Source organism: Culex pipiens, chromosome 3 (genome assembly GCF_016801865.2).
Source record: "Culex pipiens pallens isolate TS chromosome 3, TS_CPP_V2, whole genome shotgun sequence".
Taxonomy (NCBI): Eukaryota; Metazoa; Arthropoda; class Insecta; order Diptera; family Culicidae; genus Culex; species Culex pipiens.
The window spans coordinates 185,808,614-185,826,589 of record NC_068939.1 but is presented as its reverse complement, the minus strand read 5'-3'; the positions used below and the strand labels follow the sequence as shown (position 1 = coordinate 185,826,589).

The window sequence follows — 17,976 nt, the reverse complement described above, 5'->3', positions numbered from 1 at the left end:
GTTTTCATAATTTTTGTAATTTCTGTTAATTTTTATATTTTGGACAATCCCGATTTTAATAATTTTAATAGTTTTTTTTTAAGTTGATAATTTGAATAATTTTCTCTATGTTCGCCACCCTGCAATTCGTCACAGGTGACCATCATCAATTCGCACTTGATCTCTCCCTCTTTTTTTTTCGTTTCCCGCTTGTTTCGTGGAAGAGTTTTGCGAGTTTTGCTGATGAGACTCCTACACCCTCTATCATCATCCCTCCGCCACCCTCTTCTAGCCAGAGTGGGTCATAACTCAACAATGAATAGAACTACCGTGCTGCGAGATAGACATCGTCGTCGTCATCGCCGAGGAGGAAGTTTCTCATGCTGAAATGCAAATAAAACAAAAAAAGAAACACACAAACCATAGCGCACGTTTTGGCATGACATCGAATGTTCTCTTTATTGGACTCTTTTCTCAGGGGTTTGACCATTTACATGAAACTGTTTTTTTTTTTTATTTGTGTTTGTTGTTGCTCCTTGTCTGTTTAGAGAACGATTATGATTTCTTTTTTTGGTTGGGGTTCGGTTATTCGATCATCTTCTCAAAATGGTTACATCTATAAATAGAGCGATATTTTATTTTATGTTTTCTCTAGAGCATGCACCTTGACATAAAAATTCTCACGCAAACCAAAAGGTTGGTTCCGAACTGTTCCGAAAATGTCCTTCTGTTAATTTATTTCTCTCTAAAGATACGAGCCTAAGATTAAAATCTATTCAACTAACAAACAACTGTTGCTTCTTTTTACGCCTCTCAATAAATTAGCTACTTTTTCACATTGTGACTTTGTGTGCAAAAAGTGTGTGTGTGTCTGTTTCTGTCAAAGGTACAGTTCGATAGTTGTTACAAAAAGGGGGCGTCATTCTTTCTCACTGTAACTAAAACCTGGTGCTCTTCGCCTCACCACTTCGAAACGGATTCGAACGACGTCGCGGAGTGACGAACCCAAAAAAAAACCTTAAAAAATAACGAAAAGGAACGTTCCTGTGCTGATTATCGCGTGTAAAACACCTTGTAGTAGAGCGTCTTGGAGCGCCACAGGCTGTAGCTGTTGTCAAACTTGAGCAGGTACGTTCCCTCGCCCGGGTAGGCGTGCGAACCGGCGTAAACCTCGGTTTGGCACTCGCGCCGGTAGATGGGAACGATGATCGAGATCGGGTTCCGGTTCGCGAGCGAGCTGCTGGCCCCGCTGCTGTACTGTTTGGGCTGCTGCTGCTGGCCCTGCTGCCCACCACACTCGAGGTCGTCCACACAGGCCACGGCTGGGATCAAAGAAATATTAATTAGAAGACTTTCAAAACCTCAAGCTGGGGGGAAAAAACTCACAATCATCGTCCTCCAGCGTGTCGTCGTCCTCGTCGCTCTCGCTGATGTGCACCGAAACTTCCGTCGTCGGCGGTTTGCCCCACTCAAAGTACACGCCGAACCCGATGTCGTAGCTGTCGGTGGCAAACTCCCAAAACAGGCAGGAACCGCCCTCGTGCGTGGGAACGCGAACCTGTCGGATGAATTTCCCATTGGTCAGAAAAGGTTAAATTATAGAGTTTGATAATCTTACCGTTACAGTGTCGCCGTGGCCAACCCGAATCACGCCGTCGCCCTTGCCGGAGGTCACTTCCTGTTTGAACAGCTTGATGTCCGGCTTTGTCCACATGTTGGCCGGGCTGATGACTGCGTACTCTGCAAGAGTGAAGTTGATTTTTATGTGACAAAGTGATCAAATAACCAGTTTTAATTAATTTTTATTAAAGTTATCCAAATTATCCAAACAATCAAAATTACTAAAATTATCAAAATATGAAAATAATTTAAAAGGTCCTAAATAAATACAAAAAAAATAATTTAAATTATCAAATGTATCAAGATTATGAAAAAAAAACAATATGAAAATTATCTAAATTATTTAAATTATCAATGAAACCCAACATTATTAAAATAACAAATTATCAAAAATTACCAAAATTATCAAAAACATCAAAATTATTGAAACTATCAAAATTTTCTAAATTATCAAAATAATCTTAGCTATAAACATTATGAAAATTATCAAGACTATCAAATTATATAAAAAGTAAACTACAAAAAAAAAATCAATCAATTATGAAAATTATCCAATAACACTCAACCCCCGGTGGTTACTCACTTTTTAGTTTGACACTTGTTTAGTTTGTACCCCGTTGGTTGGTCAAAGTCAAACTAAAAAGTGACGAACTATCAAAACAAACGTTTGGTGATGTGTGTGAACTCCGTGTAAAAAGGGTGTCAAACTAAAAAGTGACCCCGTTCGTTTGACAACAGTTGGTATCAGACCATCGGGGTTTGAGTGTATTATCAATATTGACAATTAACAAAACTGTCAAAACTACCAAAATTTAAAAAAAAAAACATCTAAATTATCAATTAAACAAATATTATTCAAATTACAAATTATCTAAATTCCCAGAAATATCAAAATTATCAATGTTATTTATATTGACAATTAACAAAACTGTCAAAACTACAAAAATTATCAAAACTTGAAAAAATATCAAAACTATCAATTAAGCCAATATTATACAAATTACAAATTATCTAAATTCCCAAAACTATCAAAAATATCAAAATTATCCAAATTTTTAAAATTATCAAAAAAATAAATTTTCCCAACTATCAAAATTATGAAATAAAATTATCAAGACTATGAAAAGTATCAAGATTATCAAAATTATCCGAATTTACAGTATTCTCAATACTATCAAAATTAAAAAAAATCAATCAATTATTATTTATGAACTTTTTAATCAAAATCATTGAAATTATCAAATTATCAAACTAACCAAAATTATCTAAATTTTCAAAATTATCAATTTGTCAACAAAAAAACAATCAAAATTTAAAAAAAAAATATTAAGATTACTAAAATCATAAAAATAAATTAATGAGTTAAAAATCGATCAATTATTTTAAGATAGCATCGAAAAAAAATTGAGGCACAGAAAAAAACAAAAAAAAAAGACGGACCTAGTTTGTTTAGAGATTGGAAAATGATAGAAAATAATATTCTATAATTTGAAAAAAGCGTTAAAAAGTTAAATTGTGAAAAAAATTGTAAATTTTGGTACTACATATAAAAATATGAAAAGTTGCAAATTTGGTCAATATTGCAATTTTTGTATTTTTTTAAATTTTTGTTTATTGTCAATGTCAATAATTGAAACATTTGAGAAAAAAATATATTTGTAAAATAAATGTCAAACATAAAGAATTTCAAAATTAATTTGGTAAATTTTTAAAAAATTGTTGATTACAATTGTTGTAATTTTGTTAATTTTGTAAATTTTGTAAATTTTGTAAATTTTGTAAATTTTGTAAATTTTGTAAATTTTGTAAATTTTGTAAACTTTGTAAATTTTGTAAATTTTGTAAATTTTGTAAATTTTGTAAATTTTGTAAATTTTGTAAATTTTGTAAATTTTGTAAATTTTGCAAATTTTGTAAATTTTGTAAATTTTGTAAATTTTGTAAATTTTGTAAATTTTGTAAATTTTGTAAATTTTGTAAATTTTGTAAATTTTGTAAATTTTGTAAATTTTGTAAATTTTGTAAATTTTGTAAATTTTGTAAATTTTGTAAATTTTGTAAATTTTGTAAATTTTGTAAATTTTGTAAATTTTGTAAATGTTGTAAATTTTGTAAATTTTGTAAATTTTGTAAATTTTGTAAATTTTGTAAATTTTGTAAATTTTGTTAATTTTGTAAATTTTGTAAATTTTGTAAATTTTGTAAATTTTGTAAATTTTGTAAATTTTGTAAATTTTGTAAATTTTGTAAATTTTGTAAATTTTGTAAATTTTGTAAATTTTGTAAATTTTGTAAATTTTGTAAATTTTGTAAATTTTGTAAATTTTGTAAATTTTGTAAATTTTGTAAATTTTGTAAATTTTGTAAATTTTGTAAATTTTGTAAATTTTGTAAATTTTGTAAATTTTGTAAATTTTGTAAATTTTGTAAATTTTGTAAATTTTGTAAATTTTGTAAATTTTGTAAATTTTGTAAATTTTGTAAATTTTGTAAATTTTGTAAATTTTGTAAATTTTGTAAATTTTGTAAATTTTGTAAATTTTGTAAATTTTGTAAATTTTGTAAATTTTGTAAATTTTGTAAATTTTGTAAACGTTGTAAATTTTGTGAATTGTAAACGTAAATTTCGTAAATCTTGTAAATTTTGAACATTTTGTAACTTTTGTAAATTTTGTTAATTTGGTAAACTTTGTAAATTTTGTAATTTACAGTAAATTTTGCAATCACTGCATTTTTGGTTGTAATTTTTTCAGTTTTTTGATGTTTTTTTAAAACTTATTAATGGTTTGTTTTTTTTTTCATCTTTTGCCATTTTCGTTATTTTTTTGATATTTTTGCTGATTTTTTTTTTTTGGTAAATTTTTAATTTTGTTTTTAATAAAAATTGTTATTCTGAAACTCACCTCCCGACTCGTCGTCACTTTCGCACTGCTCTTTGTACTCGAGCTGACTGCTCTCTTTGGCGCTCACAACCAGATCCGTTTGCTGGCCAACCTGCAGCAGCTGCTGCTGATCCGTTCCGTTGAGCTCTTCTTGTGCGTCCGGTGCCGTCCTCATCTGGTGCGAATAGTTACTGGCGACCTGAGCCTGCAGCTGCTGCATGTACTGGTGATAGTGTTCGGTTTGCAACTGCCGAATCAGGATGGCTTGCTGTTCCGGATTGCCCGGGAACTGCTTCTCGGCGTACTCCTTAAACTGGTGATAGGTTTGCTGGTTGAGTGCGTCCTGCAGCTGGCGTCGTTGCAGCTCCTCGCGGTTCTTCTCGTCCTCGATGCGTTTCTGTTCGGCCATTTGCTCTTTTTCGCTCTCCAATTGTTCGCGCTGTCGAGCCTCTTCCAGCTGGGCTTGTCGCAGTTTTTCCTCGCGATCCTTCTTGATCGCTTCCACGTACGGCTTGAACAGTGGACAGAGTCGATCCAGCAGGTCAATGAAGCCCTCCATGGCCTGCAGCTTCGTAATGGTTCCGAGATGTTGCCACGCAATGCGTCTGTCCTTCCCAATTACGTCGAACATTCCGAGCGGTGGAGCCTTGACCAAATCTAACGGACCATGGGCAGCCTGCTGCGTAAATGCCACCAGCTTCAGGTTGTCCTCGTAGCTCAGGTGAATCGCCTTGCCGGACTTTTCTGAAAAAAAAAACCAAAAAGCAAACATCATCAAACAACCCAAGAAAACCTCCCAGACATCCCCCAACTCACCCTTATAGAAGCTACAAGCCATCCGGAACAGCTCTTTCAGCGGCAGGTTCCACTTGAGAATCTTGCTGTCCTCGGTGTCGGAACCGTCCAACAACTCAATGTTGCTCGCCGAACTTATCATCGTTCTGGAGAATCTTCTTCCCGCGGGCGTTTCGCGACGGCTCTTGTTCTTCTTCTCCACCCACTTTTTACGGTACTTTTTGGCCTTTCGAATTTGTTCGCGGGCCGCTTTTCAAACTAGCTATCCGGGCGGAGTTGCCACTTGTCCTTGGATCACTCGGACCGCACACTTACAGCGGATCGCGGAACATCCGAAAGAAACGGAGAAAAATCCAGTTTTTCTGGAGGAAAAAAAACTTACACGTATATTTTGCTGATGTTCTGGAACTCTTCTGATGAAAACTGTCAAACTTGTTCCAGTGTGTGAGTGACAGGACTTTTTATTTATGTTGTGGGGTGTTTTTCAAAGGGCCAAAACATTGAACTGCATTTTTTTTCTTCAATTCTAAAATACAAAAAAAAAAAATCTGACATGTAAATTTTTCAAATAAGGAATTGAAAATTATTTAAATTAAAAAAATTATAAAATGTTAAATTCTTAAAATTGAAGAATCTTGGATTTAATATTAAATTATTTTTAGAAATGTTAGATTTAATTTAAAATTCTAAAATCCTTGCTAAAATCTCAAATTCATGTAATAGGCTGGTACAAACTCGGGTACAAATTTTATTTTAAGTTTTTGTTCCCACCTTCAAAGTTGGCCCAAAAAATCAGGGGGCAAAAAAAATATGTTTTTCAAAAATCTTCAAAACTTCAATGGTAATTTGAGTGAATTCAGCTGAAATCAATTTAAAATGTATTCCCCTGCGTTTAGAATCATTTTTTAGCATGTTTGAATTGATTTAAAAATCTTAGTAATTTTTGAAAATTTTCTATGTTTATTAACGCAAAACTAATGATTGCAAAACAACTGTACTAGTGTAAAATGCATTTTAAAACACCTTTTCCTTGCAAATGTTGAAACTATGGCTTTAGATTTTTTTTATTTATTTTAAAAATTTTAAAAGTTTTAAAAATTAAAAAAAATTTAAAAAGTTTTAAAAATTCAAAAATATAATTTTTTTTTTAAATTTTCAATCATTTCCAAATTTCCAAAAAAAAAAAAACGAAACTATTGGCACTACGCCCCCCGGGGCATGGCCTTCCTCTAACGTGGGATTTCTGCTCCAGCGCCTCTGACGAGACAGGAGAAACCGGGACCGACGTTTTACTTCACCATCCGATAGAAGCTCAGTGGATAAGGCGGGAATCGAACCCGCGTCTCATAGCATCATCGGGATCGGCAGCCGAAGCCGCTACCCCTGCGCCACGAGACCCAATTTCCAATCATTTCAAAAATTTCAAAAATCAAAATTTAAAAAATTTCAAAAATTTAAAAAAAAATTAAATCAAGGTTTCAAAAACTTGATTATATATTTGAATGTTTTAAAAATTTTGATTCTTTCTATTTTTTTTTTAATTTTTGATTCTTTTGAAATTTTTGATTCTTTTTAAATTTTGATTCTTTTTAAATTTTTTAAAACTTTAAAAATTTTGAATTTTTTGAAATTTTTTTGATATGAAATTTTTTAAGTTCATATTTTTTTAATTATTGGAATCTTTAATTTTTTTTCAAATATACTGCCGTTCTACGCATAATTGTCCCATGTCAGTTTTGGTCGATTTTGACTTTATGACATTTTTAAGTTTAGTTTGATGTGTACTTTAAGAAAAACACATAAAAACTGGTAGCTTTTTCGGAAACTCATTAAAAACAACACCAAGTCTGTTTGTCCCATCGTTAAACTTCTACGCATAATTGTCCCACCAAGTATTTTCTTACACGGAATCATTAGTTTTACTAAACATTATGTCTTGTTAACCTTTTGTAAAGCAAGAGAATCACAAATAAAGGTGATAAACTGCTAACTGGGGTGAATAAGGACACATAGGGCGAATAGGAACCCACGGGACAATTATGCGTAGAAACACAGAAATCGGTCGAGAAATTTCAATCGCGTTTTTCTCAGTTGCACTTTTTTGAACATGGGACAATTATGCGTAGAACGGCAGTATACACTCAGAAAAAAGAACTGGCAAAATCCATAAGAACGTCTTATGACCTTTCGACATCAGGATTTTATTCGGATGTCATAAGATTTTCTTATGGCTGGGAGGGGAAATTTGACAAAGCCGTTACTTAAGATATCCATTGAGTTATCTTATGACATTCATAGATGGAATTGTGTACAGAATATATGGCAATGCTCATGGAGATCATATTAACAAACATCGTTTTTCATAACCATTTTTCTTATTTTTTGTTGAATGAAAACAAAAATTAATTTCAATTTTAAACGTATATATTTTTAAACTATTGTATTATACCCAAAACTTCATTTCCTTTTTTGCTTTGAGGAGATGTTTTCTCCGACCTTCGACCAGTCGCTGCACGGAACTCGACGCCAACATTTCAAAAAGCATCATGTACAAACCATGCGTTTTAAGAAAAACGCATTTGAATGTTGAGCATCCATTTTCAATACCCATTTTAATATAAAAGCAAAATAAGATGTTCTAATGATAACAAACGATGAAAAACGTTGCTTTTATTGATACTTGATCATCCAAATTCAATAAAACATTATTTCCGTAATTTTATTTGAGAAAAACAAACATAACTTCTTTTGAAATTATCAACGTATATATCACCCTGCTGTCATTGAGGGGGACGCTTTGTTATGATTCGTTTTCTTCACCGAATGTACATGGCGCTTTGTTCATGTTGCTTTTTTTTCGTCACGAGGTTCATGTAGTCTTTTGTTTGACAGGTTGACAGGGCTATATAAACAGGGACTGCTGATGGCAGAGATTTTGTTTATGTTACTTTATTTAAAATCATGATTAAACAGACTTTACTGATGTAACTTTTGCTCATTTTTGGTGGAGAGGTAGCTTATTAGGAGTACTTTCAGAACATGCAATAACCCAGAAAATGTCAAAATGTACATGATGCCTTTTGAAATGTTACCGTCGAACTGTCCTCATCGATGCTATTCTCCGGATCCTTCTGGAGGATGCTGAGGAGGGCCGCCGTCGGAACCAACGGTCGTTAATGTTACCTGAAAATACCCAAATAAAATATTCAACTTCGAACCAAAACCCACGAAACACCCGCCACAGAACTTACCTGAGCCTTGGAGGTCGCGGTAAACAAGAAAATTGATTCGTCCGATCAGAAACTCAGAGCGGCGCAACAGCTTTGTGTAGTTGTTACCGGAACCGGTCTGCAAGATCCGTCCTTTCGCCATCTTGAAATGTCAAAAAATTCACACTAGCATCTTACGCGAAAACCATTGACAAATTACAGATGAATTCCATAAGAATTTCTTATGAAGTCCATAGTCTATCAACAGTGGACCAAATTCATAAGTAAAGTTTAGTTATAACCATATGAATTTATAGTGACGGTCATAAGATTGTCTATGAAAATCGCGAGAGGCTAGTGGATACTCAAATCAGGCAGTACATAAGATGTGGACTTATGAAAATCTTACATTCTTTTTCCTCAGTGTATGGTATTGCAAATTACGATCGTAATTCCTCGATCCACGATCGAGATTTCTCGATGGTAAACCATCGTATAAGTCGTAATTTGTCGATGGTAGATCGAGATTTGTCTATGGTAAGTCGTAATCTTACTATTGATTTTTGGGTGTTTTTGAATCCACCTTGAGGTCAGAAGTTCTCAAAAACATTAAAAAATTAAAAAAAATCCTTATTGGACTTTTTAAAAAAGATTCGTTTTATTTTTTTTAATTTGTGAGTTATTTTAAGTTAATTTTTTTTTTAGATTTTTAATTTTTTTAAATGATTTTCGCAAGTGTCACTCCCTTTTTTGAATTTAAATATTGGCAAATCAGCAAATATGCAGGTTTGGCATCGCTGCTGTCGCTGTCAGATTATTACCAAAAACAAACTAAAAACAACAACAAAGTGGTTTTCATCTCTCTAAAATCAGTGAAATTCCGAGTTTAAATTTTAAATTAAACACTAGAATGACCAGCCCATCACCGAGCTCCGGTGACCTTAAGCTGGAAACCGACCCAAAGCTCGTAACGAAGGCCACCGAGATTGTGCAACCGCTGCCGAGCAGCACCGTCGACCGAAATCTCGATACGGTCCTCGAGGCCGTCAAAACCGTGGACCAGACGTGCGATTACAAACGGTGCAAGCAAAAAACCAACATGATGGGCTCGAATTGTGGCTTCTGCAAGCAGCGGTTCTGCTTCAAGCACGGCCTGCCGGAAATTCACGGCTGCGGCGAGGAGGTGAAGCGGAAGGAACGGGAAGAGTTTCTGCATCCACTCCCGGCCAAGACGGTGCAGGCACAGGAGGATCTGAAGAAGGCGCACGGTCGGTTGGAGCAGAAGCTTAAAAGTATGAACTTGTCGCGGAAGGCCAAACCAAGTGGCGGCGGGGAAGGTTCCAGCGGGAAGAGTGGTGGTAACAAACGGAAGGGGAAATCTTAGGTTCTTTTTTGGAAATTGAATTTTATTTTTGTTCAAATACTTGCTGTGAGACACTTAAATTAATAAATTGTATGTTTTCTGCGCATTAAACAATCAGTAGTGTTCATGTTTTATTTATCGCTTGCAAAATATTTTTTATTTAAATGTGAGTTAGTCTTAAGGATTGTCCGCCCTTCCGTGGCGTCCGCGCCGTCTGAACGCCTTACGGGACGTAGTTGGGATTTTTCCGCAGGATGCAGAACCCTTCCATGATTGGCGTGAGGGAGATGTACTCCTCGGTGGCGAGCTCGGCCCGTTCGCCCATCGCCAGCAGCACCGGCGTCGTGTGCGTCTGGAAGCCGGTGATGGTCTTGGGCTTGCCGGCCTGGCCAACTACGTCGACGGCCTGGAGTTTTTTTTTGAGGGAGGGGAGAGAGAAAGTATTAAAATTGATAGTCTTTCGACGAACGAAATTCGATTGGGCTTACCATTCCCACGCGCACCGGAACCGGACACGGGCTCAGGTCCTCGGTGAAGGTGATCAACATACGGGGCTGCATGGCGGTGGCCATCGTGTACAGCAGATAGTGCGATTTGCCCAAGATAACTGCAATAAAAAGGGGATTGTTTAGTTTATGAATAATTTACAATAAATTATGGTCATGATTTTTCATGTTTTCATAGCATTCTAGAATTTTTGAAAAGGTCGCTGAAAATATTTTTCGATGTTTATGAATGATCATGCACTGAAGGTGCTACAATGTGTTTTAAGGATTGTTTTCTAGAATTCTTAAATTAGAAAAAAAAAGTTTTTAAAAATAATCACTACTCTGTTTTCCACAAGAAACCGGACTTTGACTGACTTGAGGCCACCTTGATTTATGACTAAAAACACCATGATATTTTTTTGTTTTTCCATTTTTAAACATCTTGATTTGAAAATGTTCTACATAATTTATAAATTCCTGTTTTTTTATGTTTCTGTTTAATTCCTAAATTTCTGTTATCTTGCTTACTTTTTTTAGGTCTTATCAAAGTAGGAAACCCAAGGCTCATTGGTTGTTTTGAAAAAAAAGTAATCTTAATATCTAGAGTTTTTTTAAAGGTCCTGTAAACATAATTTTCACTTTTTGCTTTTTGGATGTTTTTTAATACCCCTGACTCAAGGCGATTCTAAAAACACCCAAAAAGCAAAAATTGAAAATTTTGTTTATAGGACCTTTTCAAAAAAAACTCTAGATATGTTTATAGGTCCTTTTAAAAAAAATCTTGATATGTTCAATTTTCAGTCCCAATTTTATTACTGTTTTTATTATTTTAAAACTTTAGATTTTTTCAAGTATCGACTTCATAACCTTTTAATTTATAAATTAAACTGGAAATGTTTAAATTAACTATTCTAATGCCTTTAAGGTAAAATTATAATTTTCTTTATTTTTTTACTTGTTTTTTGTCTTATTTTTTGATCTTTGAGTTTTTTTGAATTATCAAACTCTTTGAACTGCAACTGCAAAACAATTTGATTTTTTTTCAGTTTTTTTTTATTTTAAAATATTTATTTCTGTTAAATATTTAAAAGTATATATTTTAATTATTTTATGTTTTATCTGTTTTGGTAAAAAAAAAACACTTTAAAAGTAAGTTTTTATAGTTGAACATTTGAACTAAGCAATTTTTATTTTGTTGATTTTAAGCCAATTTTTTTTTAAAATTTTGAATTTTGAAGTAGGTACCTACATTTTTTTAGTAAGATTTGTTTGCTTTTTTTGTTTTCACTTATTTTTAGTTTTTTTTTATTTTTACTTTTTTTGTTTTTTTTTGGTATTATTAATTTTAGAATCTTGTATTTTCCGAGTCACTGTTGATTTTTTTAATATTATAATTTTGCCGGGACCGTGGTGTAGGGGTAAGCGTGATTGCCTTTCACCCAGTCGGCCTGGGTTCGATCCCAGAAGGTCCCGGTGGCAAATTTTGAGACGAGATTTGTCTAATCACGCCTTCCGTCGGATGGGGAAGTAAATGTTGGCCCCGGTCTAACCTAAATTGTTTAGTTCAATAGCACAGTCCAGGTATAGGAGTCGTCTCCCTAGGTCCTGTCCTGGTGAAGTCGCTGGTAGGCAGTTGGACTCACAATCCAAAGGTCGTCAGTTCGAATCCCGGGGTGGATGGAAGCTTAGGTGTAAAAAGAGGTTTGCAATTGCCTCAACAATCAAGCCTTCGGACACCTAGTTTCGAGTAGGAATCCCGTAATCGGGAACGCCAAGGCAATGCTGTAGAGCGAATAATTTGATTTGATTTTTTTTTTAATTTTGAGCAGTTAGAGTCGCAAAAAACCACCCACAATCATTTTTCGGATTTTTTGAAATATTGCCAAATTTGCGACTATGTTTCCAGTATTTATTTATCATTTATTTACAATTTATTATATTGAAATTTCAATTGTTTAAAAATTTTAGTTATCATATATTTTTTAGATAATAATTAAAGTTGTTTAAAAATCTGAAAACAAAAATTATAACTTAAATTTTTAAGTTAAATAAAAAATAAAATTTAAAATTTGAGTCAAGTCAATTTAAAATGTAATAACCAGGAAATACAAAATAAGCATGTGAGTATTCGAAAAACTGTACCTTGAGGAGGGACTTTCAAATCGATTTGGTGTCTTTGGAAATTTTTATTTACTTTTTACTACTAAAAGTTGAATTCCCAATATGTTTTTTTTTATTTTCGATTTTTTTATGTTTAAGGGTGCTATTAGGGCAATCTTTGCTCTGCCTCTTAACTATTAAATTTGGTTATAAATTAGTTTTGTTTTTTTTGAAAAAAAAAAAACAATTGCAAAATTCTTATGGAAAAAATGCTGCGAAAGAATGGGTCTAAAATGTTCGAAAACGCAGACAAAATTAAAAAGTCAATCAAAACTTAAATTTAAAATAAAAATTAGTTCAAGTAGTTAAGAAGTATAGTAATTTAAAAATATGAAAATTAACCTTATCTAATTCAACAAAAACGCAGCCAATCCGAAGTAAGAATACGCCCACGTACTTTTCTTATCATGATTAATAACTGCATTAAATCCAAGAACACCAGAAAATTTATTACAAAAATTGAAGCGGCCAGCCCTACTGCGTTGTATTTGCTGCGGAGAGGACTATGTGAACGGATCACATTTCACAGAATCTGCAGGGGAGGAGGGATGCGTAGACATGACGTACCAAACGCCCCGGTTTTTTATTTGTATTATTATTGTTATGAGAGTTGTGTTTAGTTTAATAATTTTAGTAAATTGTAGTATTATAAATAAAAACAAAAATAAAAAATAAAAAAATCTAAATCTGTAAACATTACAAAAAAAAAAAATAACCATTTTAATTCTTAGTGGGAATCAAAAAGTTTACAAAAATTAAAAGTTGACTTTTCATTAAATAAAAATAAGAAAATGCACTAAAAACTGGAGTCGAAATATTAAAAAATTAAAACCATAGAAAATAATCATAAAGTCAATTTTGTATAATTTTCTAATGTTCAAAATTTCAAATCAACATGACAAATGTAAAAAAAAAAGAATGAATATTTGATATGTTACCAAACCAAAAGGAAACAACATTTAATTCAAAAAATCTTAGATCACAGAAAGAAAAATCATCAACTTGCCCAAAATACTCACTATTCTTAACATCCATGAAGGAGACGAGAGTGGCCAGCAGCCCGGCGACCGCGACTGGACTCATCAGCTGCCGATCGCTGTGGAACGGACTGAGCGTGAGCGTTCCCTTGCCGAGATGGGTCAGCCCCTGGGCGATACGGACCATAAACAGGTTGTTCGGGTCCTTGGCGTGGTACTGGGCCAACTGACGAAGCATCGCGGCCAGCCGGGCGTTGTTCGTTCCGGCGCCGACGAGACCCATGGCGAAGATGGCATTGTGGGCCACTTCTGCGTCACTGTCGTGGGAGAACTTGCTCAACGTGTCCAGGATGTTTAGTTTGGGGTTGGACACCGAGATGAGACCCAGGGCCAGCGGAACCGATCGACGGATGCACGGTTCGCAGTAACGGAGCAGATTTCCGAACGAACGGAAGGCCATCTCCGAGCCGATTTCCTCTCCCATTGCGATGAGGGCGATTCCGAGGACGGCAACGGATTGACATCCGGACAGGTCCTTTTCTTTGTCCTCCTTTTCCTTTTGGGCAGCGGCTGCGGCCGCGGCGGCGTCCTTCTTTGAGGAGGAACTCTCGCTTTCGGTCGTGGCCGGTTCGTAATGTTCTGAGCAGAGATGCAACAGCTGTTGGATCTTTAGGACGTTTCCGGTTCCGGCGTAGGCGCAGATTTCGACCATGGTGGTGGCCATCGAACGGAACGGTTCCTGGATGATCTCGAGGGCAGCGATGACGGCTTCGGCGGCTTCCTGTCGGCCAAGATAGACGAGACCGAGACCGAGCGGAAGGAATCTGGCGTAAGTGTCCTTGAGCTCGAGCTCGGAACGATCCATGATGGTCTGGAGCAGGACTTCGGTGACTTCGCTGTTGCACGACCCAACGGCGATCATTCCGAGGGAGAGGGCGGCGATTCCCATGACTTCCATCGTGGAACCGGTGCGGCGTTCGGAGCTGAATACCGAACCGATGAGTTCGAGGACGACGGAACGATTGGAACCGGCGTAGGCAAGGCCCAGGCCGAGGATGGCGCCAATCCGCATGGTGCTGTTCTGGTGCAGAACGTAATCCGACAGCAGAGCCAGAGCCGGATCGACCTCGTTGCGGACGCCGCAGTTTACGATGCCGCAAGCCAGCAGAGCTCCTGACTTGATGTAGTCTTCGTTTGAGTAAAGATACTTGTCGATCGGAGTCAGACCACCGTCAACGTCCCACAGCAGGATCAATCCGAGCGACGCCGTGGCACTCAACATTCCGTGCTCCTTGTTCTTGTACAGCCACTTGTTGCCATCCTCCATGAGCAGCTTGTCCTGGCCAAACCCGGCATTTACGAAACCGTTCACGAAACTAGCGGCCAGATTCTGACGAGCAGAATCGATTTGCGACGATCCGAACGGAGTGCGAGAATTGTCCAGATGTGACTTGTACACATCTTCCGGCGTTTTGGGCTCCATAATGTCCAACTCACGGGCCAGATTCAGGAAGTGATTGTTCAGATGCGAGTTGGACATGATCTCCACGAGGTCATCGTAATCATTCGAACCCTCCGGCAGCTCCAGGAAGATCTGCTGGCGACCAAGCATAAACGCCAACTGTTTCTGCAGGGCAAGATCGTTGCAGGAAGTGAAAATGTCCTGAATCAACGGCATGTCGTTGATCATCAGCGCCAGTCGCATCGCCTGGGTGTGCATTTTGAACTTCCTCGACAGATTCAGCGCACACTTGAGCAGGCTGATGTTCTCCGGTTCCGGAACGTACGGAACGCAACTCTGCAGATACAGGCAAACCCGCGGATAAGCGCTCTCGTCCACGTACGCCTCCAACAAATCCAACCGTTCAATCTCCATCAACAAATCGCACGCTTCCGCCTCGGCATTGTGCGCCATGTTGTACGGAATAATCTGGTTGACCAGGCAGATTAACCGCTTCTTGAAATCCTCCGTCGTTTCCGGCCAATTCGACGCAATCTCCCCGCTCAAATGGCGCACGTACTCGTGACCCCAATCGCCAATGTTCTCATTGGTGTCGTCGCACAACAGTCGATACACCAAACACTCCTTGCCGGTTCCCATGGTCATGGCCAGCACGGAAATAATCTCCGCGCACAGCTTCGTCGTGACCTTGTCCTTCAGCGACGCCGTCATCTTCTTATGAATCTCCTTCATCGTCTCAAAGTGGGCCCGCATAAACTTGAGCGGTTTCGGAACCGACGTCATCGACGTGGTCGACGCCTTAATCAACTTGGCCATCGTCTCCAGCGCCGGCAGGTACAACTCCGTCGCCGGTTCCTGCAACCGCTCGACCAACATATTCAACTCATCCTGCAGCTGCTTGTCCTCGTCACTCTAAAAAAAACCCAAAACACAGAAATCCGGATCATGACAATGCACTTTGCGGAACCGACTTCCAGCAACAATGGCTTCCCCCCTTAAAACTGCAAACACTCACCAGCTCAGTTTTTTCCTCCTCTTTTTCCTTGCCCTTGCCCTTAACGACCGGTGTTTCTTCAATCTTTTCCGTGGTGGACATGGTTGCGGCACCGGAACACGATAAAACTAGGCTCTCTTCCTTGCGAATTAACAGCACAAAATGCAAACTTTTGTTGAGATTTTCACCCGAGCTTGAAAAATCCCGAACGACGGCGGACGATGAGTTGTGAAAACAGTGTAGAGTTGCCAACTTTTGGGGTTAGGTCGGTGAAAGTGTCAAAATTTGATGTTTGGTCGACCGACGACGAATGTCGACTTTGACAACAATCGTGTCGGCGCAAGAGCCAGGTGGCCAGCGATTGCGAAAGGTCTGCAGTAAATGCTGTAGAACAATAAATTTTATTTGGGTCCCCATTTTTTAATATTTTTGGTTTTCAAGTGCAGGGAACTAGGAGAACAGCATCTAATTGGGTACTAAAGCGCTGTGTCAATTTTTATGTACAACGGTAAAAAACACGATTAAAAACCATTTCTAATCACTTTCTTTCATTTAAATTCCAAAAAAAAATTTGACGAGACAACATTTTTTCGATGGATCAACTATGGTCCCCTTGGAACGAGCTGTCAAGTAGGAGCTTTTCTGTCAAGAAGGACCGCGAGGTTAATTTTTCAAAATTGATTTAAAAATCCATTTTAAACTCCTTGTGGTCGTACAAAGGGTCATTGTACTATGAAAAATAAGCTTTATCGCTGTAAACAATAATATCAGCAATCTAAGCTTCATTTTAGGACCCAATTCCAGCATGCCTTTCATGTTGCCATAGCAGCACTTTGACGTTCAATTATGCGTTTTCAACTAAAATCGAGTGATAAATAATTCAATAGGAAGTGAGCAAGCAAGTTTCTATAAACAGTTTTAGAATTTTGAATTGTTTAAAATTGCTTTTAGAATTTTGATCGCGCGGAGATCAAATTCTAAATTCTGCTAGCCTAAATGTGATCCACAAATAAATTTTATTCTGTCCCTGTCTGTCCCTGAGGTGAGCAGAGTGAGCAGAGGTGATCCTCGTTCTTGTTGATCTCTCCCCGGTTCGCTTCTCATGTACTGTCCCCTTTAGAGTATAGTCAGTAATAAACGCCAGACCTTACGCGTTTTGCAATAAACGTAGTTTCTGTTCGCGCAATAAATTGTTTTACTCGCGTAGTTTGAAACGAGTTGTTTTTTAGTGTCCAAAATCTCCCGAACCGACCACACGCGCGAACAAATTTAATAAGGCCGTTACAAATATTTTTCAAAGTCCCCCCCCTCTCTCCCACGTATTTGGTTTGAAAAATTAACGGGGCAAAACAATTTTTTTTCTAAAAACTTGACAATTTCTATGGAAATTGAAGACTTATCAACTGAAACAATCAAAAATGCCTTTTTCTGCAATGTACAGCACCGCATCAAAGAGTATTTCCCTTCTCTTTGACCGCATTAAGCATTTCAAAACACTTTTTTCATTCAAATGTTGGAACCGTGGCCTGTAATTTCTTTGTTTTTTACTTTTTTTGAGTCGAGGGACATAAACTTCAAAACATGTTTGCAACGACCCAATACAAGATTTTTGAAACTTAAATTAAAAGTTTTTGAATTTATGATTTTTGAACTTTTTGAATTAAAAAAAATCAAGTTATTCGCTTTGGCGTTCTCGATTACGAGATTCCTACTCGAAACAAGGTGTCCGAAGGCTTGATTGTTAAGGCAATTGCCTCTTTTTACACCTAAGCTTCCATCCACCCCTGGATTCGAACTAACGACCTTTAGATTGTGAGTCCGTTAACCAGCGACTCCACCGAGACAGGACCCAGGGAGACGACTCCTACACCTGGACTGAGCTAACGACCTAACCCTTTAGGTTAGACCGGGGTCAACATTTACTTCCCCGTCCGACGGAAGACGTGATCAGACAAATCTAGATTAAATTTTCAAAACAACCTATTCGTCATGGGTTTCCTATGCAGATAGGACTTTTTGAAAATTTAACGGGTCCCGTGTGTGCTCC

The 17,976-nt window shown here is 36.9% G+C and overlaps 3 protein-coding genes across 3 annotated transcripts; 1 reads left to right on the top strand and 2 right to left on the bottom strand.

Annotated features, from left to right (window-relative positions):
• Nucleotides 1–446: 446 nt before the first annotated feature.
• LOC120423202 (Golgi resident protein GCP60) lies at nucleotides 447–5,701 on the bottom strand. The gene is made up of 5 exons (XM_039586903.2): nucleotides 5,298–5,701; nucleotides 4,503–5,225; nucleotides 1,598–1,719; nucleotides 1,366–1,537; nucleotides 447–1,301 (listed from the first exon to the last, which is right to left on the bottom strand). The coding sequence occupies exons 1-5, from the start codon at nucleotides 5,416–5,418 to the stop codon at nucleotides 1,033–1,035; spliced, it is 1,407 nt and encodes a 468-aa protein (XP_039442837.1). The 5' UTR covers nucleotides 5,419–5,701; the 3' UTR covers nucleotides 447–1,032.
• A 3,582-nt stretch (nucleotides 5,702–9,283) lies between these two features.
• Nucleotides 9,284–9,968, top strand: LOC120423205 (DNA-binding protein SMUBP-2). Its single transcript, XM_039586910.2, has one exon. It carries the CDS (start codon nucleotides 9,396–9,398, stop codon nucleotides 9,867–9,869), a length of 474 nt encoding a protein of 157 aa, XP_039442844.1. The 5' UTR covers nucleotides 9,284–9,395; the 3' UTR covers nucleotides 9,870–9,968.
• LOC120423201 (26S proteasome non-ATPase regulatory subunit 2) lies at nucleotides 9,967–16,182 on the bottom strand. The gene is made up of 4 exons (XM_039586902.2): nucleotides 15,951–16,182; nucleotides 13,516–15,847; nucleotides 10,337–10,455; nucleotides 9,967–10,254 (listed from the first exon to the last, which is right to left on the bottom strand). The coding sequence occupies exons 1-4, from the start codon at nucleotides 16,029–16,031 to the stop codon at nucleotides 10,072–10,074; spliced, it is 2,715 nt and encodes a 904-aa protein (XP_039442836.1). The 5' UTR covers nucleotides 16,032–16,182; the 3' UTR covers nucleotides 9,967–10,071.
• Nucleotides 16,183–17,976: the final 1,794 nt, after the last annotated feature.